Raw genomic sequence first — 24,088 nt, forward strand, 5'->3', positions numbered from 1 at the left:
GCTTCCACCCTGTCGATATGCTTTATTCGGGATGTATCAGAGATGCTTACATTCTGCTCCTGCTCGCTCCAGCTATTGGGGACATCACCAAAATCCGCAATGTATGGCATTAGGTCGCCCGTTTGCCAACTTGTTTCGGATGAGTCTCTCGAAGTGGGCGAGGCGACCACACTACTGCTATCGCTTGTGCTACTCATTTTGGAACTAGTGCAAACGACCATCAATTACGTTTTAGCAGTGAAGGGTAAATAAAGGCTGGAATTTCGGTGCTTCATTCAACGGATACAAGCTCCCCTTCAGTCAGATAGCTGGGTTATGAGAGATATCCGCCGTATCAGTTGTGAAGGGCTCCGGCGTCAGCTGCAGCTCGTGTGGTAAGCTGATACTGCGCGTTCACCGAAGAATGCTGAGACGGAGGGATCATATTGCATGATCTCCGATAGCCGACATCGAATACTGCAAGGGAGAGGCACAAAGAAGATGAGAAGCAATTCCCCTTTTTGCCCCCATGCAGGCACGCTATTAGCAGTGGTTCCCCAAAGCCAGGACTAGAGTTGAAATGCCGAGATCATGTCCAGGGCATAGGTAGTCTCAGATGCAGGTCGCGGATAAGGGCGCGGATTATAACGAGGGTAAAGACCATATAAAGGGAACCTATATATAATTTGATATGCTAAGGATAGTTTAAGCATCACCTAGAAGTGAATTCTTTCTTCTCCAGTGACTTACAACATGTCATGTACATTCGCGTAAGGCCTACTTCTCCAGAAGGCCGTGATTTATTGTCGCTAACAGCTAACGGCAGAGAGGCTTGGGCTCTCCTCCTCTCTGACCCCGAGGTCGAAAATACTTCATATGCTACCGAAAGAGGCACGGTCAATACGCAACCGTCTCCCACTACTTCCATCTCATCATCGAGCAACGAGTTCTCTACATTGATGTCCACAGCGAGAGACCCTGTCCTCCAGCACGACCTATTCGACTCGGCCTCGGCAGCGCGTCAATGCCTCACGAATCTACGCGAGCAGCTCCAGATGCTCCAACATACCTCCACGTGAGTGAGTCAGTCATGCCCATAATAGAAGGCCGATCTGCTGATCAGGTAGTGCGCAGTCTCCTCGACAACGAAACTGATACCCAACGAATCATTCAGCTCAATAGCAGCATCGATATGCTTACACAAGCCATCCCTCGCTCCCGACTCGAGTCAGCCTCTCGCTCCCAGGAGCGCCGACCGGAGTATCGCTGCTGGGACGCCTGTTGCGGCGGACGACTCTTCTCTAATCGCAGCAACCTGATTCGACATCAACGAGAGCAATCGGGCGAAAACGATCGATTGCGCTGCTCGTTCTGTAATTCTAGGTTCTCTCGTGCCTCCGTGAGAAATGCGCACGAGGCAAAAGGGGCATGTCGTATGAGACGCATGGACTCGCGACGGCAAAGAGAGAGAGAGAGGCCCTGATTCAATAGACCCAGCACGAGCTTAGCCATTGTGTAGTAGTACTATACCCTTGTATTGGACAAAGGAAATTTATATTTACCATTGAAAAATGAAGCTTATTGTAATTTCAAAGTAAGAGTCGGCTCTGTGCATACAGCGTTTTACGCTTGGAATATATGAATATTGGACAAAAACTCGCGACCCATCTCATCCTACTTTGACGACTCCTTCCGGCGGACGAGATAGAAGTAGTATGTCCCCGTCGGGCCCATCAGTTTGGGAGCTTCCATCGCCCCAGCCACCATCTCATCGCTCACATAGCGAAAATGGTCGAAGATCGGCTTCTGGTCGTAAATCATGGCTGCGGACACAACTCCCCGAAAAACCATTTGGCGGACCTAGTCATTATAGGCCTCCGTTAGTAAAAATAAAACAAAAAAAGACATTTCGACCGTGAAGCTTACCGACGAATGCCCAAAGTCACTCATTAACACTCGATGACCATTCTCGTCGTGAACAACAATCGGATCCGCATCGTCGACAGATCGGAACACCTTACCGGCCCACCGCATGGCCTGTAACTTCTGGTGGCTTGGATGGCCCGTATCCAGGCTACCACCGTCCCATTCTCCGATTAGATCCTCTGGTTGAATGGGCTTCAGCTGGTTGAATACCGCTTCCACTTCGGCCTCCGTGATGGGGCTCGAGGATCGAGTTAGGGCAATAAACTTTTCTTCTACTGCAGCGCTAAAAAAAAGAGGTCAGTTATCACATTCCTGTGTTGTGTAGCAGAGATTCACTAATTACCTGCCCATGGTATATCTGTAATGTCTTGTGTGAACCTATCTTCGAGGATACAGTAGAGCGATGGGAAATAAAAAAAAACAACACACCGTTCAAAGAAAAATGAAGATCAAACCAAAACAAGGAAGGCAATTAACTGTAGAGTCTGTGTAGGTACAGGCATTTACGACCCCTTCCTTCTTATTCCATCGAGATTGTGCGGGCCGATTCTGAATATACATGCAGAATAGGCCCTTTTCAGTAACCAGTTCAGCCACCTGCAAGGCAATAACCACGATTATCGATATGAGGGGGAAGTCTGGCGAATGAGCATGTACATACAACTGGCTAGAATATCTACCAGAGCTACAATCAGCAAGGAAGCAATGCATCTGAGAATCCAAATCTTCTTCAGCCGCACTTAAACCCGAAAACCCGGCCCATCCCACGGCGGGATCAGAAAAGGAAGGACAACCCTATCTACATAAAGCTCTTGATCCACTGGGAATTCAAGTATACATACCTTGAGCTACCCAACAACGTACTACTTCAAGAATGAAGCCAGTCATGTTGGTGGAAACCGTCCTAGTGACCTCGCTATTCGCAGTTGCGTGGAATATCCCTTCATTCCGCTCCATCCTTTCTGCTCCCCCAGACCCGCTATCACGTCCAGCTGGCTTTTCGCCAGGTGTGTCAGGCTTGTCAAACACGGTCAACCTCGGACTTCATCCACAAGACACGACAGCCATCCAGCAAACCTTGAGCCTGTACCCATTTATCATCGACAGCGGAGAATGGGATCAGCTGGGCCGCGTGCTTCATCCTGACATTTGGGCTAATTATAGCAGCTATGTAGGAATTCTGCAAGGGATCGACAACGTAGAAGCGGCCCTGAAGCGTGCGCTAGCCCACGTCACGTCCCAGCATGCCCTCAGTACGCAGGTCATCGACGTCGCGCCGGACGGTCTGACTGCGCACTCGTTGACTTACTATCTTGCTACGCATTGGGGAAAGGGGAAATATTTCGGACAGGTGAGGCGCTCCGTTTTATTGTTATATCTTTGTAAAAGCATAAGTTGTAGGAGACACTGACGCTGGGAACCACCGTGGATGTCTCATTCATAGGCACTCTGGACATGGGCCACATATGATGATGAATGGATCAAGAACCCCGAAACGGGTGAATGGAGAATCATCAAACGAACTAATCATCAGGCGGTGCGGCATTGCCCAGTCTTTGCGTTTTTCTGGTATTCAATCTAATGCTACATAGGGACCCTGGTTTGGCAACACGGCTGTCCTTGGCTTTTCCTGATTGTGCCACGTCAATTTCGCCAACTTGAACTTTTCTTTTCTAAATACATTAGGGTTTACTTGCTTTGATGCATCCGGGGCTATCGAAACGTCCGCGGGTCATTGACTGAAAGCCTGCGAGAGGATATGGGAGGGGCGCATGTATTTTGCTCTCAGCTCGAGGCGTAGTACATGCACAAGGGAATATGATGTTATTACTTCTGGGACATTTATCATCCCTTGCCTAGATCTGCAAGGGAAGTCGTAGTCGGCTCTCCTCGGCTTCGGACAGAGTAGAAACGGGTCACTGGTTCGCCGGAAATCCAACTGACAATCAGGTAGGACAGTTATAAAAAATTGAGAAATCAATCATTCATCCATCTTTTTTCCATAGCAAGCGATACCCTAGGTCACACACATCAACAAAGTTGAGAAACATAACAAAGTCACCAAGATGGGCTCAGCAGAATCTCCCCAAAACATGAAAGCTGCCGTCATATCTGAGTTCCAGAAACCAGTACAGATAGTTACCCAACCAGTCCCTTCACCAGCAGCAGATCAGCTACTCGTCAAGGTCACCAGTTCATCGCTGTGCAACTCAGATCTGGCCGCGTGGCTTGGTCATGTTGGGGCCAGAACACCATACTGTCCTGGACACGAGCGTGCGTAACGAAGAAGCCCTAATTCCTCAGGAACCGGTCCGCTAATGGTCTAGAATACAGCGGTGGGAATCATTGAGAGCGTAGGAAGTGCTACCCGGGGGTTCCAGCCAGGCGACCGGGTGGGATTCATGCCGCATTCGCAGACCTGCAGTATGTAATAAGCTGTCCCTTTATCCTCTGCATCCCCTTTCAAAGCCGAGTCCCGGGACATGCTAATCTAGCGGTAGTGGAGTGCCCCGAATGTGTGAGCGGACAGCACCGTTATTGCGAGAAGAAGACCTGCGTCGGCTTCCACGTCCCATGGGGTGGCTTCAGTCAATACTGTCTAGCTGACCCCATATCAACCGTCAAGCTCCCGGATGGACTAAAGGATGAATGGTACGCCCCCTCCTCGGGATTTGCTTACTCCACCATCTCTGCATCCAGGATCACTCCTGGTTAACCCTCACTTCAACCAGGGCCGCACCACTCCTCTGCGCCGGCGTCACCGCATACGGTGCCATCAAGAAAGCCGCCGTCGTCGTCCCCGGCGGGATGACTCTGAACGTCATCGGCTGTGGTGGCGTTGGGCATCTGGTTATTCAGTATGCCAAGGCGATGGGATATCGGGTCCGTGGATGTAAGTTTAGTTGCTCATACTATCTCTTATCTCTTACCTCTCACTCTTCACACTCCTCCAGTATTATTCATCTTTGTTCGTTCGGAGCCATATCCTCCGGAAATGCTTACTTCCCACTTTCATGCCTCCTTACAATACCAAATCTGAAGCTAAACCCTAAAAAACCAGTCGACATATCCCCCGACAAACTCTCCCTCGCCACACATTCGGGCGCCTTCGAAACCCACCGCTCCGACCAGCTCTCCCCCAAAGACAAGGCCCAGACCAAAGCCCTGCAAGCCCGCGCGACAATCGTCGCATCGGGCTCTCCAGCCGCATATGAGCTCGCATTCCCCCTCACCGCCACGCACGGCCGCGTCATCGCCGTCGGCGTCTCGAAAGACACTGTCCCGGTCAATCTGCTGGAGATGGTAACGCGAGATCTGTCGCTCGTGGCGACGAATCAGGGGTCGCGGCAGGAGTTGGCGGAGTGTCTTGAGATCGCTGCTGCGACTGGGGATATTAGGCCTGTGGTGGAGATGAGAGGGTTTGGGGAGCTAGAGGAGGGGTTTCGGCACATGGCAGCAGGGAAGGTTAGTGGGAGGTTAGTTTATCGGTTGTGGGAGTAGGTTTATTAGGTTAATTTATTTATTGTCCATTTACTTTTGGAGGAGAGGTGGCTGTGGTGGTAACGGTGGTGAGGGGTGAAGTTGATTATGGGGTTAGATGATGTAAAGGGCCCTATCTTTTGGACTTCCTCTGGTAGAAAGGTGCAAGCATGGCAACATAGGCGTTTACTAGGTGTTGTTAGATGTATGCTTGAGGCAAGATCGAATAAGAGAAATTTATACATCGGTTACAATAGCGTAGTTCGTCTAATGACACATTCCATCTCGTCGATCACCCATGGTTTCCTTATTTCTCCGTTCCTTGGATACTTCCCATCTTTCCCTCAACCAATAGACCCTACATGTGTATAACTACGTGTCTTCACCACCACCTACTACATATTCCATTCTATCATCACTGAATAAAATGATCAACTCCCTAGACCTAACCATCTGTTCAGCCTGCGGAACACAATGTGCCACAACATCCGAATCATCTTGTAAGATCTGCGACGATCCAAGACAATTCATCCCCCCAACAGGGTAACTAACCACCTCCCCTTCTTCCATAAATCTCCATGAACAAAAACCACCGACGACAGAACCAAAAGAAAGAGCCATGAGCCTTATCTGTAGCACAAAATAACCCCCTATCCCCCCCTCCCCCCCACCAAGAAAGTCCAATACTAACCATCACAACCCCCCACCCCAAGACAAGCCTGGACAACACTCCGCACCCTACAAGATTCCAACACATACCACAACGAATTCAGCTCCGACAGCGTCCACCAAGATGCCCTGATATCGACCATACTGTTCCCAGAGTAGCCATCGGGCAACGTGCGCTTCTCCGTCGTACACCCTCCGGCAATCTCCTCTGGGACTGCATCACCTATATCGACGATGAAACCGTGGCCAAGATCAAGGATTTAGGCGGTATCAAAGCGATAGTCATCTCACATCCGCACTTTTATACCACGCACCTGCACTGGGCAGAGATCTTTGACTGTCCCGTTTACCTGGCTCGGGAGGATAAAGAGTGGGTAGTGCGCATGGGGGAGAAACAGGTACTCTGGGACTGGTCGCAGTTACCGTTCCCCGGGAGTGGTTGATTATGATCTGATGGCTGTGAAGACGGGGGCCATTTCCCTGGAAGTTCGGTGCTGTGGTGGAAACGTTTGGGGTTGTTGTTGGTGGCCGATTCGATTGGGGTGGTGCCCAGTGGGATTTATCATATTAAGAGGCTGCCGGGGACGCTGTCGTTTACTTTTATGTGGCCTTATCCGAATATGGTCTGTCCTGGTTTTTCCTGCTTCGTTTTGGAGGTTGTTGGCTAATTGACTTGCAGATACCGCTTCCACCGGAGGAAATGCACCGTATTTAAAAGGCTGTCAAGGATATGGATTTTGACAGTATTCGTGGTGGCTTTACGGGTACGAATGTCAACAGTGATTGTAAGAAGCGAGTATTGGAGAGTGCTAAGATCTTTGTTAAATCCGTGGGACATCCTGACCATGCTATTCATGAAGAACAGTGTCTCTGAATTGATTTTGTCTGCATATACAAAACTGTTTGCGAAGACTGGTAGAGGAAACAATGCATGCTACCCATATTCAGTAGCCCAGTCTACGGGTTAATAATATAAACACATTAATCGGATAACCACATCTTTACTGCGAATACACTAAAATCATAGGTCCGAAAATGGCCTCACAGAAGTCACACCTCGACCTCTCATACACTGCGGCATCGTAGACAAATTTTGGGCATCCGATCCCTCGCTGATAGGAAACTTCCCTGGAAAACTCTCCGCCGACCGAGATGTCTTCGCGCCCTCCTCCATCTCTAAGATCGCATGCGAGTCGTTCGTCAAAGGCAACGCAGCCGAGTCAACGGACCACGGCCGAACGATGGGACTAAATTGCTGTCTCTCAACTCTGGACGCAGCGGATCCCTGATTCAAAGCAAGTATACTCTCCTGGTTTGCACTAGGGGACCAAGTATGAATGACACCTATACTTTTTCCTTCTACCCCATCGCTGGCACGATATAGCCGCACTGTATTGCCTTTGCTTGTTGGGAGTGGTAATCCTGGGTTTTGGGGGTTCATTGTGAAAAGTTTCAAGCCGCCGCAACCCGATCCACATTGCCAGAGACGGAGGGCAGTTGGCATACCGGGTGCGGTGTGAATAAGAGGGCTCTGGACGTCAGACGAGGTCCGGTCATCGTCTTCAGGGACATTGCGGTTGACATCCATGGATGATAAAGGCGTCAGTTCTATGGTGGCTGAGCTTGCAGGCGAACGGAAGACTCCTTCGGGCATGATGGACAAGAAAATATCGATGATAAGTTGCTCTTTGCGCACAATCGCTCGGGCGACTGGGCTTCTCAGCAGCCGTTTCCGACTTTTGTCGAGACGGAAGATGTATGTCACTGCCTGGAAAAATTTGAGGGCTATGAGAGCTCCCAGAAGAGAGAGAATTTGGCCGGTGCTGATTGTGATGGGATTGTTGGGAGGAAGAGCCGGCTCTTGGACATTGTTGGCTGCCATGATCGGCCAGGTATCGCTAGAAGAGAGGACGTATACCAGAAAGAATGTCGGGTAGGCTGATACAATTGAAGAGAAAGACTGTCCTCACTTGAGAATCATCGTAAGTCGAGACATTTATCCATTCCGGTAGTAAGGAAAGAGCCACTGAGGGACAGTATACACCCTTCCCTTACTAAAGAAATGTCGTACATCACACAGTGCTTTAATGGTGGCAGTCAATGGAAAGGGCGGCATTGGAAATATAGGCCAGTCTTTCAGTAAATATGAAAGAGATGATGCATTACCCAAAGATAAAGAGGATAATATACAAAAGATAAACTTATTCAGAATGCCCTACAGCACCATGCTTCTGATAGCTCTGCGCCCTTTAGCACGTATTCTTCAATAATGAGATGTATATAAGATTATCATGTCACTCTCTGGCGGTAATTTCATTAGTGACATGAGATCTAGGAAGGAAAGGAAGGAAAGATGTCTTAGAAACACGATCATAAGAGGCTCTCACGATCTAGGTAGGGTATTTCCGAAATCTCCGCCTTATCAATCTTATCGCGAGCGCCATCGAATCACACCACATGAAATCATACAACCTCAAACCTCCAACATAAAATCCCCCACCAATGCCCATGTTCACCCCACAGACCCCGCCGCAAGTCGCCCGAATCATGGCTTCAGCTCAAAGCTATCCCCTCCGCCAGCGACGATTCGCGCCCCTGAGCTCAGAAATGAACAAGGCATCTAATGCGCCACCGTTGAAGGGGATCGTTTTCGACGTAGACGGAACGTTATGGTACTTCCATGTCTCCCGGAGATTTCGCTCGGACAGCCGATGTATTGATTGATATGTAAAATAGTCTTCCTCAGAATTACATGTTTGGGCAGATGCGGTATGGGTCTAATCTAATCTCCGATATTGTTTTACATCCATTGTACGCTAAATGCGATGCAGAGAGGCTCTGGGCATCGATAAAAAGGTCGATATCTTGCACCACATTAGCCGGCTTCCGACGCGCGAGGCGCAACTCGAGGCCGCGAATAAGATTAAGAACATTGAGCGCGAGGCGATGCGGAACCAGGAACCTCAGCCGGGACTCGTGGAGCTGATGGATTATCTCCAAAAACGAGGGATTAAAAGAGCGCTTTGTACGCGGAATTTTGAGTAAGGCGTCTACTTTCGTCAATCTCCGTTCTCTCTCCCCGTGGCTTTTGGTAGGTAGTCTAGGCTGTGGCGTGGGTTGATACAGTTTATGGCAGAACACCGGTACGACATCTTTTAGATAACCATCTTCCGGCTCATGTGTTTCTACCCATCATTACGAGAGAGACACCAGGACTATTGCCTAAACCCGATCCAGCGGGAATTTTGCATATTGCTAATGAATGGGGACTCGGTAATCGAGGAGAGAATCTGATTATGGTGGGTTTCTTTGCATTTCCAGTAGAGTTTCTCTTGTTCGGGGAACTGATGTGATGTCAGGTTGGTGACAGTATCGATGATATGACTGCTGGGCACACAGCAGGTGCCGCGACTGTCTTGCTATTGAATGATCATAATGGTCATCTAAAAGAGCACACTCATACCGATCTGTACATTGAGCGGCTAGATGAGCTTATCGGCATCCTAGACGAAGGCTTTGTCGGACACCGTGGAGGGCACAAAGTCCCTACCAGTGACTAGTGCGTTGGGATATATCTCACCCTGTCACTGATGCTTGACGCCCATTGGCATGTTTAGAGTCTAGATTAGACAAGAAGTTTCGCCCCCTCTCGACTCGGATAATTCACATAGCATGTTGCGGGTCATTTCTCACGGTCTTCGTGGATCATGTACAGATGCCATTGGCTCAGTAGATAAAAGCACTAACCAAAGGTCTTGTGTGATGTCGTAAATACAACAGATGACGACGCTGGCGTATCACAAATCCCATCAACACAAGAAATATGTTTAGTCAAGGGTATCCTGTACCAGCCCAGGTTTCTACAAGGGCCGATCATGAGTAAACATTCGCAGATAGTATACTACCAGTCCAACAATTACCTACGTTGCATTAGTTATCCTCAAATCAGAGCCTGTACTTATCCCAGGCTTTCTTAGCGGAACTCGGCATTGGACGATAGGCGTCACCGTTACCCCCTCGTTTGTTCCCATTACCACGTCCGCCACGTCCACGCCCCCCGCCTCTTCCTCCACGAGGGGGAGGCCGAGACTGGTCTCGTGGAGGTGAACGAGGCCTGGCCTGCCAACTATCCTTGCCTCTTCCACGGCGAGGATTAGGAGACAAAGAGCGTTGTCGTGCGTTGCCCGAAGGGAAATCCTGGCGGTCCCTATAAAACTGGCGCGAATCCATATCTGGGCCTCGTGGGCCAGCCGGGACCAGGTTCTTATTCTTCCCGATCCCACTGCCAATGCGGATATTACCTCGGTTTCCGCCACGACCAACGGGAGGTCGCCTGACCATTAAGTCATCACTATCATCGGGAGAAGAGTGTACATCCGCACGACCCCTGATTTTCATACCACCTCGGCCTCTAGATGAGTGGTCTCCTCTCCTCCCGCTGACCACCGAATTAATATTGGTGACCATATGCGGGTCAATCCCTCTCAGTGTCCAAGACGATGACTCCAAAGGCTGCGGCAGAGATGGACAGTCGCCGACTAGATGGCGGTTGCTAGTGCAATGAGAGCAAGATATAGATACAAGCACAGGCCCTGATGGCGGCTCTTGCTGAGTTTTCCACACAAAATCGCACTCGAGCTCCAAATGAGTCGAAGATCCACAGAGATCACAGGGTATCTCGGATGCGGATCCTTTGAGAGGTGATTGACAATTCTGCTGATCGTGGCCACGTTCTCGACACTTTTGACACCTTCTCCATGAAGGACAGAAACTGCTCTGATGTTTATTCCAGGCGCCGCAATGCACACACTGCAATCCGTCAGTACTCGTAGTATCTAAAGTAATGGGATGATCGCTTCAACGAAGTGGACCGGCGAGCTTCAAAACGCACCTCCTTTGATGGGCACATTTCAGCAAGGTGACCCTCCCGCGTGCATTCAGTGCAGGCCACGGGCAATTGAAGGTCGATGTCATTAATATCACGGTCGTAGAAGATAACCTTGGCTTGGACTTCCATATCTTCACGATTAAGATCAGCCAGGGTTGAGGGATTTGTTGGGTATTTTCGAGCGAAGTGACGGAATGCCTCTTCCTTTGACGTGTTTGGTGCAGCCCCATCCATAGTTTGCCCGTTAGCATGGCCCCGAGAAACCGAGAGAGACTCTGGATCATAATCATCATTTTCTAGCGGCGGCCTCCCGTTTTGTTTCAGGCTAGAATTCTGTGTCTGATCACGAGAGCCAATATTCAACAGTATCGAGTCGTCGGCCTCTGAGTCCAGAGATGAGTCGTCGGAATCTCCAGATAGATGCATTTGGCTAGAGTCGGCCAAATCATCTTCCTGCACTTCTCCCTCTTCTGAACCATCATCACTACTATCGTTGTCACCGCCAGTCGAGATTGATTCGCTACGACTGCGCCAGTATTTACCATTGACCGCATCAAACCGGGAATCCTGTTTGCCTTCATTTGTCTGGCTTCCTCCTTTGCTCAATGACGTCCGGATCGTACTTTTACTGGCTTTATTCCAATTAGGAGCCGCTGCGGATTGAGGACCAGCCTGTGAAGAAGTCTCGTTCCCATCGTCCGAAGAATCGGATTCATTGTCGCTGTCTGAGGAACCCGAGCTGGACGTACTATCCGGGTCAACCTCTAAAGAGTTTGCGCTGAAAGTAGCACCTTGAGGGACAAAGTCGCGTGCATCGGTAGGGCCCGCCTTTTCATTTCTTCGTTGTCTTTTCCTGGGGTGCAGATTGCTGTCTATGGAGCTCTGTCGCGACCCATTGGCGCTGATGGCGCGATTACGTTGCGTACCAACTGAGGCGGTTCTCGAATCGTTATTGTCATCGCCTAGTGAGTCAGACATGCTGTGACAATTTATTAACGGCATTACCGATCACAGAAAGACGCTTGAAATCGGAGAAGGATGTCTGTAGTGGAGTGTTTAGTTTCTTAAAATTTACGGCAGTGGATAGTGACCATAAGTGCAAGTGTCGGAGATAAGAACTTCCATCCGGTACGTACAGTACTTTGGCAGTGTGTAAATAGATGTAAGTACTCATAGTATGCACTTGGCTATTCTGCCAGGTCCTTCTATTTTAAAGGGACAAGACGCTATAAAGTATTCATAGATAACAGAAGTTTTGCCCCGAGGAATGGGAATGCTTGACATTGAAGATATGAAACTTCTTGGCTAAAACAATCCTGAGTATACAAGTTATAGAAGTTAAACTAAGTCTCGATCATTCTATTAATATTTCGCCAAAGAGAAGATAAATCAGAATTAACTCATTTACTCGTTCTTCCGCCGCTTCTGGACCGTTTCGGACTATTTATTATTAGTAGGTATTGGCTTCTTCCGTACCTTACCTTAGTATTGGTATTATTGTGGTCATTTATTGCTGAGGATTTTCCCTTTTTCTCCTCCCCTCTTCGTGTGACTGAATTCCCTACATTTTCATATATTTTGTTAGATTTCCCTCCGTTGCTTTTATTTTCTTTTTTTCTTCTCTTCCCGGAAGCCTATACTTGTGTATAGAATTATCTAATATAATAGTTACACTCTTTACTTTTTCTTTTCATTTTTCATTTTAGTGATACCTATTTTACGCCTCCTAAAAACACCCCCATTCATTTTGCCCCCTTCGGATTGGTGAACATCCCGTGACCCAAACAGCTGCCGATCATCCAATCTGACGGTCGGAAGTGAAAGCGAGAGACGGATCAGATCCTCTACTTCTTCTGCATTAGCAAACAACCTTCTTAACTAGCAGCAAATTCGATCCCACCGAACCGAGACCTTCTTGGCCGTTCTTTTTTTCCGATCCTCTTCTTGGTCAATCCTCCTCGTCTCGTCTCCCGACATCCCTCCTCAATCCCACATCTACCCCGGTCAATACCGCCAAAGTGTCTTCCCTCGCAGTTCCCCGTACCATTTCCTTCCCCCCGGGGGTGGATACTCAACCGCACCGGTTGAGTCCGGATTCTAGCATGTCCCAGAGCAAGGGTGGACGGAGGAGACGGTCAAGCAGCATCATCTATCAGGAGCCGCCGGAGTCCATTGAGCATACCAGCGATCAAGCTGCCTTGCCCAATCTGAATGCGAACTGGGTCAATGCTAAGGGTGAGTGCAGATATGTGGGCTTTTTGTATGTTCTTCTCTTTCCGGGATAGCTAACCGGAGCCTCCGTGATGATAGGTGCCTGGACCATCCATTTCGTTCTGATTATTGCCTTGAAGATCTTCTACGACATCATCCCCGGCGTCTCGCAGGAAACGTCATGGACCCTTACCAATATCAGTTACATGTTCGGCTCGTTTCTCATGTTCCACTGGGTGCGGGGCATCCCTTTCGAATTCAACGCGGGTGCCTATGATAATCTCAACATGTGGGAGCAAATCGACAACGGAGATCAATATACCCCGACGAAAAAGTTCTTACTCTGCGTGCCCATCTGCCTTTTCCTTCTCAGCACGCATTATACCCACTACGACTTGACATATTTCACGATCAATTTCCTAGCCACTTTGGGGGTGGTCATTCCGAAACTTCCATTCGTACGTTTCGTTCCCCCTTTATACCGGCAACATCTATATGTATGCCTTGCTAACTCGGATACAGTCACACCGACTGCGGATAGGTCTTTTCTCCTCGGAACTGGAGGAGTAAACGATCCTCTTTCTTCTCTTTTCTTTTCTGAAGTCATTTTTTTTTCTTGATAATATTCTCCACTTGGCGCTTATTACCCTTCCCTTCTCTGTCTTGTAATAATTGTTTCATGTTTCAGGGGCTACTCTACTCCCCCGATCTGAAATTGGCCCGAACTCTGCTACTCTACCCTGTCGAATACTTTTGTTTGCTGGGAAACGGGCTGAAGTGATAGCATGGGGTACAGGAGGCATCAAAAATGAAGGAGAGCAGAAAGAAAAAAACAAAATGTCGAACACAAATTTAATAGAATATGGGGTCGCGGCAGCTGTGATAGAGGACAAGACACGTGTCTAGAAATAAGGGTATACTATTCATTACTTGCATCTTACGGTGTATATGGCTTTCTTACCTATCGATTGGGACATACTCTCGCATATTCATCCTACTGCTAGTATGCAACAGATAGGTTTCCAAAACGTTCGTGAGACAAATCTTGTCTTGGCTCACGCCGAGATTACGTCTAATGCATTAGGGTCAATCTAGGTCATGCAGTCATGCTCTGCCAGGTCACATGAGACCCCGAGTATAGATCCTATTCCGACAATCAACTAAACCCTATGTTAATTATACCAATTAGCTTTCTTCTAGAACCTCGGCCTGGTTCTTAGGTTCGTCGGTTCGTCCAATAAGTACCCCGTATATGCATGTATACCTCTTCGGGGGAGTTTGGTCATAAGTCAACTTCAACGCCATCGAAATGCTACTCTATACCATACTATACGATTAGGGCCCATACCAAGAGTGCCTAATCAGGCCAGCCATTGTACCGTTTACTATTTGGCTCGCTAGACGATAAGTCCGGGCCGGTGAGTCGCTCGTTGTGGGGTTGGTTTGGTTAGCGGACTTCGTCCGTCTTCATGTACGCCCATCTGGAGTTTGTGGTGTCATGGGACTGTTGGTAATTGGTATGTTGCTTGCCCCTTCGCGCCAAGTATGGGATCTGTTACGTACTAAATAACGCACATCGTATTGCCTCTATGCGGCAGGCGTGGGCATCGAGAGGGTAGTCGTAGTACAGCCCACCTTGGACTTTGTGGACGGAGTACAACAAACTGGACATGTATATATATATATATATGGTGGCCCCGATCTGGATGGATGTGGACCAATAGGAGTATTGGTACACCCGACCTTAGAAGCTAGTTTAGGTTAGGTTAGTAAAGTAGTTCATCAGTAGGGACATATGACCGATTGGAAATGAAAAAAGTTCAGAGGTTATTTTGGGGGTTTAGCTCTACTTTTTACCCCTTATATGGATAGCATATGAAACAAAGAAAAAAAGGGGGATGAGTAAGATATGGAGAGTTAGAAGTAGTTTAACAAGAAAAAAAAAAAAGAACCAATCAAGTATCTGACGCCAATTGGCGCCGCTGGGAATCGAACCCAGGTCGAGACGGGACTGTGGGACAAACCACAACGTCGCATGATAACCACTACACTACGGCACCTTGAGTTGGTGAATACTTAGACATTTAAGTGATTTATATACCAAGTGCTATGAAAAGGATACTATCCACTCTAGATCAGATAGCAAAGATCGGATTGAATTACCATGAAAACAACCTAGAACTTCCTCCATAAAGTTTGTCGGTAGATATGTAGCGACAGAGAGTCACATAAATATGTATATATATTGATTAGGGGTGATAAGCATGTAAGTATGTAAGCATGATTGTTGAATCCCACGTGTGTGTCGCATATCGATAAGCCTCGCGACACCGCGATTCTCCATCTTGCTCCAACATCACGTCTTTCAACGGAAAGTCAATGGCGGTAACAGAGGAAGAGGCGTCCTGGCCTCTCTATCGCCCTGTCAGACCCCTCCCCTTTGAACTGGTCCAGCATGTAGGCATTTTCTTCGAAGAGAAGCTCTGTCCGTCTCACACCACCTGCAATCATTCTATCCCAAAACTGACATCTTCTTAGACAAACAAGCCCTAAACCTTCTCCTAACAATCATCACAACCGGCACAAACCCTCCAACACCGGTCTATGCCCCGCCACCGCAGCATCTCGCCCTAGCGGCGACATTCCTCGTCCACCCCTCAACCACCACCCGGGCAAAGACCGCCGATGAAGAAGAGGTGCCCAATGTCTCTTTGCGATTACTACGCCTCACAAATACCCTCGCTGGGCCGTTATCCGCTAAACTCGGCGTCGCGTTTTCCTTCACACACTTCGAATCCTCCCGCCATGGGCGTCGCCGGCGCGCTGAAGACGAGCGTTTACCCGACGATGACACGAAACCACTGAACCTCGACTTGGCCCAGTCTGCGTCCGTATGGTCTCGCGCAGAGGATTTCTGGCACGCGGTCGGATGGGCGTTCAACTGCTCCGTCCTCCACCGGGACCGATGGGAGCAATGGCAGGTGTGGCTCGAATACATGTGCGAAGTCCTGGAAGACGACTGGAACGAGCGAAAAAGGCTGAGCGCGAACCCGATCGCAAAGACCGACCACTCGCAAATCCTCAAAGACAGCCTGGTATTCCAGTACATCAGCCAAGCCTCGGCAGGCTACGGACATAATCGACGAATCCTCCGCGCGATCTTCGCAGACGGGGGCTCAACCTCCGCCAACGAGTTCCGAGAAGTCTTCCACCACGAGCTGAAAAAGCCCAAACAGCAGGACAAGAACGCCCGGAAACGCGAAGTGCATGTCAACATCAACGAAGACCAATACGGCGACTACCTAATCAACGACGACGAATCGTCCGACAACGACGCGGACCCGGCTGCGAAACGGCCGTCCCGACAATCCAAACGGCCCAGACGAGGCACGCGGTCTAAAGACGCCAAATCCACCGACGCCCTCGACACCTACCCCTCAACTTTCGCTGTGAGCGACCTCTCCTCCCACGGCGGCTTCCAGTCCCTCGCCCTCCGCCAACGCCTCCTCAACCTCCTCTCTGTCGTCTCCGAGTCTCTCCCCGACTCCTTCATCCCCCTCGAAGACCTGTACCACCTCTTCGTCGAGAACATCCGCCACCTCCCCCTTCCCGTCTTCCAGGCTCTCATCGCTCCAACCACCCTCCCCCACCTCTCGCCAGAAGCCTGCACAACCCTCTGTGAGTTCCTCCTCTTCCGCATCCGCGAAAGCGCCGCCCCTGATACAGACGACGAGTACCTCAACCAAACAAAACTAGAGGAATGCTTCCTCCCCTATGCAGCAAGCACAACCAGTCTAGTCGACAACACCAAAATTTCGATCCTCCTCGAAACGCTCGTAATACTCCTCGCCAACAACGACATGCTGCGTGTGACGCCCAAACTACAAGAAGCAGTCGAAGCTGGCATACAGCGCCGTGCGGAGAGGGCGCAAACCGAGACTAAGAAGAGCCAGAGTGTGCGCAAATCAGAGGATACAGAGTGGTGTTGGCTGCTTGAGAGTGGGGAGCGGTTGAGGTTCCTTGTTGAGGAGATTCTTCCGCGTGCGGAAGATGAGGATGAGTGATTGATTGATTGATTTGTTAGTGAGGATGTTGTGGAGTTATTGGCTTGGCTTGAGATGCTCGAATCTGTCGTATAGATACCCTTTCTTGTCCCTTTATATATATATATATATATATGTATATCTTGCGTTTAGCATGTTAGGTTGCTTCTGAGGTGCTTCACTTTTTTTATATCCTGATTAGATAAACCTATTTAGCTTGCGTATAGCTTATCTACAGCTAACCACCAATATTTGAAACAATGTCTGGAATCAATTATAAAAAGCACGAAGAACCGCCGTTAACAAGAAAAGAAAATATCGATAGACGGAAGAATACGCTGGGTAATAGAATCAATCCTCCATGAGACAGCTCGACTCCTCCCCCGTACGGCCCTCAAATGTGGATGAACACATTTTGACTAAGATACCATACCACCCTTAATTCGCCATGTTTGATCACGGAGGAGGACGAGGTCCAATGATCTGTCTCCTTGCGCCTCCAACTCCTAGTCCATGGCCGCCCCGGTTCTGGTTGTCGCCGCCCATAAAGCCGTACTGGTGCACATCCCAAGCTCCTTGTCCGGGTCCGACTCCGAGGGAACCGTCCTTTAGACCTTTGGCGGCTGCTTCTTGTGTTTGCTTCTGGCTCTCTTCCCACTCACGCTGGCGCTCGCGCTCACGCTCCATTTCACGTTCGAGCAGGGACTTGGAGGCCCATCCGCCTGCCTTGGTCTTTTGTTGTGCTGCCACTCGGCGGCTGTTTTCCGCGTCGACTTCAGCCGTTGTTGTGTAATCCTGTGGGCGATGGGTGGCTGGCTTGGATACAACGGGAGGTCGATTGGATGCGAGGAAACGGTCTACACGACTTTCCTGGATAGGGCTTTTTGGAGCGTAGAGCGATGGGTCAGGAAGGGGTCGGGGCGAAGTAGCGGCTGACTCGGGGAGCGGCCGGGGCGGTAGAGAAGGAGGGCTGGCCGCTTCAGCAATCGGCTCTTCAGTCTGATGGTTGCTCCATTCCTTGCGAAGGAGTCGCCTCTCCTGCTCGAGGGAAGACAAATCGTAGCTAGGCTTGGGAGGTACCCGTACTGGGCGAGGAGCGCGAGTCGCAGCAGGTGCTGCCTGTTTCTCTAGCATTTCCTTGCGTTCACGCTGATATTCCGCCTCTCTTTGTTTTGCGGACTCCAGCTCTCGCTCAAGTTCTCTTATGCGCCGACTCTCGGAAGGCTCGGGAGCAGCTTGGCTAGCTCCAGCTTGACTTGCTTGGTATTGACTGAGGAACTGTCCATTGAGGCGACTATCGTTAACTTCCCGACGACGCAGTCTCTCACTCTCCAGCCTCTCTTCGGCCTCTTTCTCCTCTCGCTGACGCCGCTCCTCGTCCTGTTCCCACTGCCGCTGTTCGTCATTCCATCGCTTTCGCTCTTCCTCGACCTGGAGTCGCTCTTGCTCCCTCTGGCGGTTAGTTTCCTCCTCCCACAGGCGCTCTTCCTCCGCTCGAGCACGGGCTTCCTCGGCTTCCCGCTCTTGTTGGCGTTTGCGCTCTGCTTCCTCGACCTCCAAGCGGCGGCGGTCTTCTTCTTCCCGTCTGCGCTTCTCCTTTTCAGCTAGACTTGGCACATGTGGCCCAGCAGTTGTGATCTGTCGACGAGCACCGAACGCGACCCCTTGATTGCCCTGACTGGCACCGCCCATATAACCGTATTGGTGAATATTCCAAGCTGGCATTGTCGTATGCTCATCCGTCTTCTTGCTCCAACTGCTCACCGGGCCCGGAGACTTCGCCGGACTCGAGTATCCAGAAGCGCTGGAGGTCGCGTTACTAAGTCCCCGCGGTCTAGAGGGTGTATGGGTCCCCTGACTCGAGCCGGTCGCATTCGGGCTCAAAGTGCTGACCTTACTCTGCGGACCAATCGAACGAGGGAATTTGCCGGGTTGGAGAGCATTAGCTCTTCTACTGAAGGCGACCAAACACTGAAGAACTTGTGCGGGATCCTTAGCCTCGTAGAGATCGACGGTAAGGAAGACATCATGCGGGGGAAGACCCAGGGGCGGGATTTGGCACGCGCGAAGGAAGTGTGAGATGTTTTCCATCTGTACAAAGGGCATCGATGACTGCTTATACTTGACGCCGGGGGAAACGGCCAGGTTGACCAGTCTAGGGCTATGTTAGCGGCTGATCGGGTAATTCGGATTGCGTGAGTAGGCGAGAAATGTGCAGTTCTTACCTGCACAAAGCGACGCCATCTTTGAGCGCATCCAGAAGATCCCCGGCTGGTAGTCTCTCGCGGAGGACTTCTTCAATCCAGTCGCGGACTTCTGCGGCAGCCTGCGGGGTATAGCGGGACAGCCGCAGACTGCGCAAATCCTTATCCAGTGACGTAACAGAGGCCATGTTTGAGATTCTGAGTTATATGAAACGGTCGGTCTGTCGGGGGAAGTCTTCAGACGCTCTCACGGATGGAAATCGTCTGTTTATGCTGCCAGCCCGTTGGCATGAACCGTGGTTCGGAACAGGGGGACCGAGTTGAATAGGAGGCGGTGCTCCTGATATAGAAAGAGGGCGAATCGAATAGTCCGGTGGGTTATATACAGTGCACGGAGGTAAGGGGAAGAAAGAAAAGAAGAAGAAAAGGGGTAAATATAGCGAATTTACTGAATTGACACAAAGTACGAATAATGTTCCTGTTCATAAGGAAACCGGGAAGGAAAAGGAATGGAATGCTGTAGTCTAGAAGAAATACCGTGACCTATCATAGCCCTCATTCTGCCCGATGACGTTCTGAATCTTCGCTGCCTTAAAACACGAAGTCTAAGCCCCAGTTGGATTATTCTCTTCGATTTCCCCATTTTTAATTTTCTTCCGGTCTTTTCATAGTCGCCTAATTTCTTCCCTCGATCGTCGTAATTCTTTCGGCCCAAATGAGTCCGGTGAACAGTCTCTGGTTCAAGTGGAAGAGCCTTCGATTACCGTGGCGAAAATCCTTCCTCGTCGGTATGTTCAACCACCCTCCCCGTTACTCCCCCATCTTCATAACTAAACATGATCGCAATAAATAGGATCGGATCTATCCGGAAACACCTTCTGGGAATTCAAGGACGCCCTGAACGCTACGCGCTACCGACGAATCGTCAAATTCAACCCCAAAACTCACTACGCTGATGTCCAAGTCAGCCGTAAGCTTATAATATCCTCTCCCCCGATACATCAACAATCCTATAAAACTAACCCGCAACCCCCCTCCAGCACAATGGCACCAATGGCTGCGTTACGTCCGCGCCGAACCTCCATCCGTTGAAGAACAACAACAAGACATCATCCGCCAACTCCAAATCAAACAACTCGCCAAACTAGCCGATGAACGCTGGGCCAGCAAACCCTCCTACCTCGACATGCCGCAAACTCAGCAACCGAAGCCCGCGACTCAATCTGCCGATGCGACCTCAAATTCATCCTCGCAGGCCAATAACGCCCAAGCCGATACCCCCGATGCAAAAGAAGTAGGCCGTGACGAAGTACCAACCGCGAAAAAGGACCCCTGGGCCGCAGCAGCAGCAACTCCCAGCGAAGGCTGGCAGCCGAAAGCCTGGTCTCCGACGACGTCGCAGAGATGAAAGAGGACGGGATAGAAATTATGGTTGTCGATCTTTATCTCGGCGGTGGATTATCTGCGCTCTTTGGGCGGGTCGGGGGTCATGGCTGTCGTGTTTTGCGATTGAGCGCCGTCGGTTTTTTTGGGGATCGGTTTACTCTGTGTGGGGCTTGTTATAGGCTTGGGTAGCTTCGTTGCAAGTTGAATGGCGCTTTTTGGCCGTCTGGAACTTGAGGCGCGATGTCACGGGCGGAGTTTAGGGATGTCTATGATGGCTATGAAAGCCTTTTGGTCCTTTTGGGTGCTATTGCGCTTATTAGAGATTTGGACGATATCCAATCATTGGCTCCGTGCTCTATACATGTATTATATGAGATCTCTGACCTATTTCTTGTCGGTGTATGTACAATAGATATGCTGGGGGTTTTTTTTTTCATATGTGGATGCATGAGATTTGATTACATAAGATACTAATAAACAAATAAATAATCAGAGCAAAAATAAATTGAAAGAGGGATGATACTGGTGTGGATGAAACTTTTTGAGGGCTATGTACAGATGTATTAGAGAGAGATTATGCCAGATTAGATTTTAAGAGAATAAATAAGTATGATGGGCTAAATAACTAGAATGTAAACAAGATTAATCTAACGCTCACAACCAATTCTAAACCGAGATGTTTTTGGACTCCGAAATCCACCAGAACACCGAACCGACCACTGAAATAAACGAAGCCCAAAAGGTATATAGCAGAGCTAATGAAAGCTGTCACAAAATAAAAATAAAAGATCAAGACCGAAAAATAAGCAACGGTACTATTTCCTTTTTTAGCATAGCACAGCCTCGAGAGCCTCCACGTCTCCACCGGCTTTTCGCACGGCATTCAATGCCGCTTCACTCAACTTGCGACGTCGGTCCCGGGCCTCTTGTTCCCGACGAGCTTTGGTTTTGGAGCTGCCACTGGGAGCAACTCCGGTCAAGATCTTTTGACTGTCACTTGGGGTAAAGTTTACAAATGATACAGTAACCGAAGACTTGTTCATCCCCTTCGGACTCCCCGATCCATGGAGACCCTTGACGGGCTTGGGAGTGCTATTCATACAGTTGGAGGATAACTTTCGGCCCAGGTTGCGGCGCGCAGTTTTCATGGTGATGCTGTGATGCATGACAGACCCGTCCTTGGGTGATCCTTCTCCTCGTGGAGATATAGATGGGGAGCGTGATTGGGGCTGAAGTTGGGGAGTGGCAAATGAAGATGCATCGACGTATTTCTGGTGAGCAGGAGGCATGTGGTTATAAGCGCGGTTCTCCTGCGGGTTGGGAGCCGGAGGCATGGTAGTCGAGGAATAGGACGAACTAGCAGTGGCTGCCATGTCGTATGATGAGGGGTCCATCTGAATCATCAGCCCCCCTTGCAGCATGTCATGTTGGTGGCTGGCCAGTTCATGCTGATGGGTGGTGTTTTGGATTGGCCGCTGTGGGGATGGCGAGGTGACTATTTGTTGATAGGACGGTTGGCGCGGGGGAACCCGAGCGTTCATCGGCGGCCACCAGGCCTGAGCATCGTGGCTTGGGAGATCAGGCGTGAAAGGAAGCCCGGGGGTTCCGAGCGTATCAGAATTCCACGAGGACATGGATTGAGGATCCGAGGAATGTGGGGAGGGAAAGATATCATCTGCTGAAGGGGGACTCGGCGTGACGGCGGAGTTATTGGAATGGCTTAAATACTGGGCTTGCTGCCTTTGCAATACCTGAGCCGATGGGGATGGCATAGAGATCGCGGGGGATTGGTTGAAAATGCTCGAGTCAAAATGGTGATGCATCTCGCCTGAGTCTCCCGAATGGCCCATGTGTATGGCGCTGTTGTCGGCCGCCATATTCTCTTGCTGCACCAGATATTCCGAAGGCGGCGGTGACAATGGGAGTCGATCATCAGAACTACGGAGGAAATTGAAGCTCTGAAGTCGCTGCGCCCACGCTTCCGGATACGCCATTCTTCCTTTTGGCAAGTGCGAGGAGCGGGTCAAGCTGGGGGAGAAGCTTTGTTTGCGCTGCACACCACGACGACCATTAGGTTCGCGATGACGATGGATAGACTTCGGTGTGACTAATGCACTTTTTGATTTACGGCTTGGAGTTTCCGGAGGAGTGGCCGGCGATGAGCGGGTCTCTGCAGGGCGGGTCGTCGAAGAAGCTTCAAGTTTGACACTTAGATCTGAAACAGCAGAAGGATGAACGGTGTCTTGAAAAGCAAGGGGGCCCTGGCCTAATGAGGAGGATGCGTCTGGCAGGCCCCAGAAGTCCTTCGCCCACTGTGGTGAAGGATGGGTTTGTTTGGAGGTAGGGATTGGTGATTGGTCGCCACAATCACTTGACAATGAGTCCAGGGAGAATATTTGGTCAAAGTCGCTGGGAAATGAAACATCTTTGTTGCTGTCGGCACTCGATGCCTCCATATTGACGTACTCGTCAAATAAATCAGTGAAGGAATGGTCGAAAGGTGGTGCAAACATCTTGCCGGGGAGGGAACTGCCTTCCGTTTGCGGCGATGGGGTAAAACAGAACTGTCAAAGAGAACGTTAACCAACAAAACGGTTCACAGACTCCGATCTGATTGGTGACTGCTAGAATCTGGGTCGAAGGAACTGCGGAAGTCTAGCCGGCGATCCGTTCAAGAGCTTCAAACAAGAACAAGATGGAATGTTTGGTGTGTAGGATTGGTTTGATGGCTTGACAATCAAAGAAAACAGTGCAGAACATGCAAAGGAGACAAAGCAAACAAACAACAGACAGAGGGCTGTATTTGAATTGTCGCGACAAGTACCCAGCCTCTGGGATTCGACGCACATTCCTGCTACTCTAAAGATGGGTAAGGAATGCGCCAGAGTGGATGGGGAGCTCTCCAAAATGGACCACGACTGGGCCCATTGCTTGACCTGAATGCTTGGATAGTCTTCTAGACAATACTCCACCAATCACAGAGGCTGGAAATCTGGGTGGCTGATTGGATACCTCAAAGTCTGTCCACATTCATTGACAGAGAGAATGCTCGGGTCCCCCTCCATTAGCCACCCGGTGGAATGCAACCCTCACTATACCAGAAGCAGAGGGTGTTTGTATCAGCAGGACAGACATACACGAGCCCCCGAGAGGAATCATCCGATGCGCACCAAAGATGGCGAGAATCGATCATTATCAATGGGAGGAACTACTGGTCCACCTGTCCACGGAGATAGGCTCGTCTTCAGCGGGAGAAGAACATATATCCCTAATAGGAAGCACCCACAATGGGGAAATGACGT

General features: G+C 49.9%; 12 protein-coding genes and 1 non-coding gene across 13 annotated transcripts; 7 read left to right on the forward strand and 6 right to left on the reverse strand.

Moving 5' to 3' along the window:
- Window positions 1–732: 732 nt before the first annotated feature.
- On the forward strand, window positions 733–1,462 carry BDW43DRAFT_308440 (uncharacterized protein; the record flags this gene model as incomplete). The annotated part of the gene is made up of 3 exons (XM_032046507.1): window positions 733–749; window positions 806–1,054; window positions 1,114–1,462. The coding sequence occupies 3 exons, from the start codon at window positions 733–735 to the stop codon at window positions 1,460–1,462; spliced, it is 615 nt and encodes a 204-aa protein (XP_031903010.1).
- Window positions 1,463–1,653: 191 nt separating this feature from the next.
- Window positions 1,654–2,256, reverse strand: BDW43DRAFT_308441 (DUF4334 domain-containing protein; the record flags this gene model as incomplete). Its single annotated transcript, XM_032046508.1, has 3 exons — window positions 1,654–1,839; window positions 1,906–2,188; window positions 2,249–2,256. The coding sequence occupies 3 exons, from the start codon at window positions 2,254–2,256 to the stop codon at window positions 1,654–1,656; spliced, it is 477 nt and encodes a 158-aa protein (XP_031903011.1).
- Window positions 2,257–2,779: 523 nt separating this feature from the next.
- On the forward strand, window positions 2,780–3,539 carry BDW43DRAFT_308442 (nuclear transport factor 2 family protein; the record flags this gene model as incomplete). The annotated part of the gene is made up of 3 exons (XM_032046509.1): window positions 2,780–3,256; window positions 3,350–3,442; window positions 3,498–3,539. 3 exons carry the CDS (start codon window positions 2,780–2,782, stop codon window positions 3,537–3,539), a joined length of 612 nt encoding a protein of 203 aa, XP_031903012.1.
- Window positions 3,540–3,971: 432 nt separating this feature from the next.
- On the forward strand, window positions 3,972–6,497 carry BDW43DRAFT_308443 (putative metallo-beta-lactamase domain protein; the record flags this gene model as incomplete). Its single annotated transcript, XM_032046510.1, has 6 exons — window positions 3,972–4,179; window positions 4,240–4,329; window positions 4,407–4,557; window positions 4,638–4,798; window positions 4,967–5,370; window positions 6,099–6,497. The coding sequence occupies 6 exons, from the start codon at window positions 3,972–3,974 to the stop codon at window positions 6,495–6,497; spliced, it is 1,413 nt and encodes a 470-aa protein (XP_031903013.1).
- Window positions 6,498–6,976: 479 nt separating this feature from the next.
- BDW43DRAFT_267740 (uncharacterized protein) lies at window positions 6,977–8,387 on the reverse strand. Its single transcript, XM_032041029.1, has one exon. It carries the CDS (start codon window positions 7,934–7,936, stop codon window positions 7,076–7,078), a length of 861 nt encoding a protein of 286 aa, XP_031903014.1. The 5' UTR covers window positions 7,937–8,387; the 3' UTR covers window positions 6,977–7,075.
- A 146-nt stretch (window positions 8,388–8,533) lies between these two features.
- Window positions 8,534–9,753, forward strand: BDW43DRAFT_249739 (putative haloacid dehalogenase-like hydrolase). Its single transcript, XM_032039788.1, has 4 exons — window positions 8,534–8,726; window positions 8,791–9,095; window positions 9,191–9,353; window positions 9,414–9,753. Exons 2-4 carry the CDS (start codon window positions 8,875–8,877, stop codon window positions 9,612–9,614), a joined length of 585 nt encoding a protein of 194 aa, XP_031903015.1. The 5' UTR covers window positions 8,534–8,726; window positions 8,791–8,874; the 3' UTR covers window positions 9,615–9,753.
- Window positions 9,754–10,842: 1,089 nt separating this feature from the next.
- BDW43DRAFT_267749 (zinc knuckle domain protein) lies at window positions 10,843–12,053 on the reverse strand. The gene has a single exon (XM_032041030.1). The coding sequence runs from the start codon at window positions 11,942–11,944 to the stop codon at window positions 10,874–10,876; it is 1,071 nt and encodes a 356-aa protein (XP_031903016.1). The 5' UTR covers window positions 11,945–12,053; the 3' UTR covers window positions 10,843–10,873.
- Window positions 12,054–13,044: 991 nt separating this feature from the next.
- BDW43DRAFT_308447 (ORMDL family protein) lies at window positions 13,045–13,723 on the forward strand (the record flags this gene model as incomplete). Its single annotated transcript, XM_032046511.1, has 3 exons — window positions 13,045–13,177; window positions 13,253–13,611; window positions 13,676–13,723. The coding sequence occupies 3 exons, from the start codon at window positions 13,045–13,047 to the stop codon at window positions 13,721–13,723; spliced, it is 540 nt and encodes a 179-aa protein (XP_031903017.1).
- A 1,404-nt stretch (window positions 13,724–15,127) lies between these two features.
- Window positions 15,128–15,213, reverse strand: BDW43DRAFT_t57. Its single transcript has one exon. It is a non-coding gene; the product is annotated as a tRNA-His (tRNA).
- Window positions 15,214–15,484: 271 nt separating this feature from the next.
- BDW43DRAFT_249770 (uncharacterized protein) lies at window positions 15,485–17,435 on the forward strand. Its single transcript, XM_032039789.1, has 2 exons — window positions 15,485–15,638; window positions 15,692–17,435. Exons 1-2 carry the CDS (start codon window positions 15,533–15,535, stop codon window positions 17,215–17,217), a joined length of 1,632 nt encoding a protein of 543 aa, XP_031903018.1. The 5' UTR covers window positions 15,485–15,532; the 3' UTR covers window positions 17,218–17,435.
- Window positions 17,275–19,885, reverse strand: BDW43DRAFT_267756 (calponin homology domain protein). Its single transcript, XM_032041031.1, has 2 exons — window positions 19,422–19,885; window positions 17,275–19,351 (listed from the first exon to the last, which is right to left on the reverse strand). The coding sequence occupies exons 1-2, from the start codon at window positions 19,586–19,588 to the stop codon at window positions 17,653–17,655; spliced, it is 1,866 nt and encodes a 621-aa protein (XP_031903019.1). The 5' UTR covers window positions 19,589–19,885; the 3' UTR covers window positions 17,275–17,652.
- Window positions 19,886–19,981: 96 nt separating this feature from the next.
- Window positions 19,982–21,324, forward strand: BDW43DRAFT_267760 (uncharacterized protein). The gene is made up of 3 exons (XM_032041032.1): window positions 19,982–20,188; window positions 20,254–20,370; window positions 20,441–21,324. The coding sequence occupies exons 1-3, from the start codon at window positions 20,116–20,118 to the stop codon at window positions 20,806–20,808; spliced, it is 558 nt and encodes a 185-aa protein (XP_031903020.1). The 5' UTR covers window positions 19,982–20,115; the 3' UTR covers window positions 20,809–21,324.
- A 216-nt stretch (window positions 21,325–21,540) lies between these two features.
- wetA (developmental regulatory protein WetA) lies at window positions 21,541–23,472 on the reverse strand. Its single transcript, XM_032039790.1, has one exon. It carries the CDS (start codon window positions 23,297–23,299, stop codon window positions 21,614–21,616), a length of 1,686 nt encoding a protein of 561 aa, XP_031903021.1. The 5' UTR covers window positions 23,300–23,472; the 3' UTR covers window positions 21,541–21,613.
- Between the last annotated feature and the right edge of the window lie 616 nt (window positions 23,473–24,088).

The sequence above is a fragment of the Aspergillus alliaceus genome, assembly GCF_009176365.1.
Source record: "Aspergillus alliaceus strain CBS 536.65 unplaced genomic scaffold BDW43scaffold_9, whole genome shotgun sequence".
Classification (NCBI taxonomy): Eukaryota; Fungi; Ascomycota; class Eurotiomycetes; order Eurotiales; family Aspergillaceae; genus Aspergillus; species Aspergillus alliaceus.